This window comes from Limulus polyphemus, unplaced genomic scaffold (assembly GCF_000517525.1).
Source record: "Limulus polyphemus unplaced genomic scaffold, Limulus_polyphemus-2.1.2 Scaffold728, whole genome shotgun sequence".
In the NCBI taxonomy this organism is placed as follows: Eukaryota; Metazoa; Arthropoda; class Merostomata; order Xiphosura; family Limulidae; genus Limulus; species Limulus polyphemus.
The window spans coordinates 136,792-140,306 of NW_013666338.1; the positions used below are offsets into that span (position 1 = coordinate 136,792).

Genomic DNA, 3,515 nt, shown 5'->3' on the forward strand with positions numbered 1-3,515 from the left:
TTATCAATTACTATAAACTTTATTTTGCTTGAATTTTACTATTAATAGTGAAGTTACAAAGAATTTCTGTTTTTTGGATTTTTTTTTGAAAAAATTCAACATTCCTCCCAGAAATGGGAATATTTCACTTCTAGGACTTTTGATATGTTAACATTCATACAGGCACATTGCACCAACTTTCAATAATACTGCAATTTGTTTAAGGTTCAAGCTATAATGAATTTCAAGTTTCTTTAATGAGGAAGTACTTAACAACAACCAAAGATCTCCACAACATTGCAACATCGTTTACAATTACATCGTGATGATTCAATCAGTGTAATATATTGTGTCGAAAAAGTGCACTAAACACAGCAACTTTTTTTTTTTTTACATTTGATGTAAGATTATGAATTTGATAACTTGTAGGATGATTTTATTCTTGCCATTATGATAAATATACAGTGTAAGAAGGATAAAGTTTGTCAAAACTCAAACAGTAAGTTTAGACTCAATACATGGGTCAAATCAATATGATTTTCAGTTAAAAAACCATGGTGGTTGACAATCATAGAAGAGAAGATCCTTATAGCAAAGAGATGATAAACAAACATTGATAGTATTCTTTAATTCAGTGAAGGAACATTCAGGCATTAATGACAATAAAAGGTGATGCTGAACAATATGCCAAAGCCTGGAGTTCTGTAATAGGACCAGTTACACAACTGAATGGTTATTATGTCAAGATATAACTAGTTCATGTGATTGCTATTACTACATTATAACTTGAAACATAATTTCTGATTAAAGTTATATGTCATAGTTAAACAGAGTAAACAATGTTGAAGTTAATTTGTGGTATTCAAGTTAAAGTTACTTCATAACTAACTGGCATGAAAATGTCACAGTCACAAGATGATTTTCCCAGTGTGTAAACTACACAGTGAAACATAGTAAAAAGTTAACCATAAGTCACTAGGAATCTAATACACTTTTAATCTTGAAGTTCACTGACACAACAGTAGGTGCTCATTCAACTGAACAGGCTACAAAACAAAAGTTAATGAGAAACTTTTGTGCTGTTAATGTTAATATTAATATATTGCAGTAGCTGGACAATTAAAACAAGCAGTTAGGATAATATAAAATAACAGTAAAGTAACATGTACTCGTATTTGGCTGAAGGTAACTATTACTAATAATGTTTCTACCATACACTACAGAGCTGTAGTTTTTCCTTACAACAGAATACTGGATATACTGTTGAGAATATTAATCTATGTTGGTAGGTTGCTTCCATCAGAGGTTACTGATACTGTATCCTCTGATGCTAATTTGGAAAATACTTAGTAAAGGATCTTTGTCACACAGTGCACATTTTTAAACATTCTTCCCAGTGTGTTCACAGATCAAGATTTATTTTCCACAGATACCACAGCTTTATGATATTTTACCCACACTGTGTATTCTCTGGTATATTTTTAGGTTACTCTTTCCTCCAAACTGTTTTCTATGTACTACACAACAGTATGGTTTCTCTCCAGTGTACACCTTCTCTTCTCATGAGTCTTTAGGTATCTACTACATATAAAATTTTTGCCACATACATTACAACTGTATGGTTTCTCCCCAGTATGTACTCTTTCATGTATTTCAAATTTGCTTTTTGTTCCAAACTGTTTTCCACATATTACACAACTGTATGGTCTATCTCCAGTGTGTATCTTCTCGTGAATCTTTATGTAACTATTACTGACAAACTGTTTTCCACACACAACACAATTGTATGGTTTCTCCCCAGTGTGCATCTTCTCATGACTCTTTAGGTATTTATTAAATAAAAACTTTTTACCACATACAACACAGCTGTATGGTTTCTCCCCAGTGTGTATCCTTTCATGTATCTTAAGTTTACATTTTGTTCCAAATTGTTTTCCACATACAACACAACTATGTGGTTTCTCCCCAGTGTGCATCTTCTCATGAACCTTTCTGTAACTATTACTGACAAATTGTTTTCCACATACAACACAACTGTATGGTTTTTCCCCAGTGTGTATCTTTTCATGACTCTTTAGGTATCTATCACATAAAAATTTTTTACCACATACATTACAACTGTATGGTTTCTCTCCAGTGTGTACCCTCTCATGTATTTCAAGATTACTTTTTGTTCCAAACTGTTTTCCACATACAACACAACTGTATGGTCTCTGCTCACAGTGTATTTTCTCATGCCTCTTTAGGTATCTATTACTGACAAAATGTTTTCCACATACAACACAACTGAATGGCTTCTCCCAAGCATGTATCTTCTCATGACTCTTTAGGTAACTTCTACTAATAAATTTCTTTCCACATACAACACAACTGTGTGGTTTCTCCATAGTGTGTATCTTTTCATGACATTTTAGGCTGCTTTTGCTGACAAATTTTTTACTACATACAATACAAGTGTGTTTTTTTTCCCCACCATGTATCCTATGATGTTCTTTCAGATGACTGTTTCTTTTAAATTGCTTACCACACACTGTACAACTGTATGGTTTTTCTCCAGAGTGTATCCTCTGATGCATATTTAGTTCACTCTTTTTTTTGAAGTTTTTCCCACACACAGTACAATTGTGTGCTTTCTCCTCAGGGTGTACACTCTGATGCATTATTAGCTCATAATTTGTTACAAAACCCTCACCACATATTACACAACTGTAAAGTTGATCAACATCTATATAGGGTATATTATATTCTTTTATATTATTTCCTTTTTTAAAAGTTTTCCCCCCCTTACTATTGTCCTGTTTCTGAGATTTGCTTGGCTTTGTTTTTGTAGATGGATCTTCTTGTTCTAAGACATTACGAGGAAACTGATTTTCACAAAAGTTGTTCTCCTTTGTCTTCGTATCTAAAAATCAAAATAAACATGCAACAAATGTAATAAATAAAAATATTTATTTAATATGACTTCATGCATAAAAAAATTAGAATATACGAATATAATTAATATGCTTGTTTTCAAAATATTAAAAATACAAGGAGCGAACAAGATTTAAGAGACCAAACACATTTTTTTCCTTTGAAATGCTTCTTTGATTTTTAATTGTCTTGTTTTAAATAAATACACACAGTTGTGATGAGAATAATCATTTTACATATACCAATATGTTGAACTATAATAAATATGAAGAGAGGAAAACTCAAATTTAATGAACTAGGCACATGACATTTCTTATATTGGTTACTCTACTGATGCTATGTTTCTTACATAGGTTATTCTAAAAACACTACTTCTTACAGAGCTTACTCAACAAACATTGCATTTATGTGGCTCCCTCTACAGATACTAGATCTATTATGTTGCTTATTCTGCAGACACTGCATTTCTGATGTAGATTCCTCTACAACCACAATATTTCTTACATTGGTTACCCTATAGGTGTTGTTTCTTACATAGATCCTCTACTGACACTACATTTCTTATGTTGATTACTCTATTGACACCACTACATTTCTTACAATTGGTTACTCTACTGACACTA

The 3,515-nt window shown here is 31.9% G+C and overlaps 1 protein-coding gene across 6 annotated transcripts in view; it reads right to left on the minus strand.

Moving 5' to 3' along the window:
- Window positions 1-398: 398 nt before the first annotated feature.
- Window positions 399-3,515, minus strand: part of LOC106460205 (gastrula zinc finger protein XlCGF26.1-like) — a 57,951-nt gene continuing 54,834 nt past the window's right edge. For all 6 annotated transcript variants that reach the window (XM_022386869.1, XM_013919888.2, XM_022386866.1 and 3 more), the window contains one exon: window positions 399-2,881. In XM_022386869.1, the coding sequence (XP_022242577.1) occupies window positions 1,497-2,881 (1,385 nt within the window). In that variant the 3' untranslated portion in view covers window positions 399-1,496. The remainder of the gene's footprint in view (window positions 2,882-3,515) is intronic.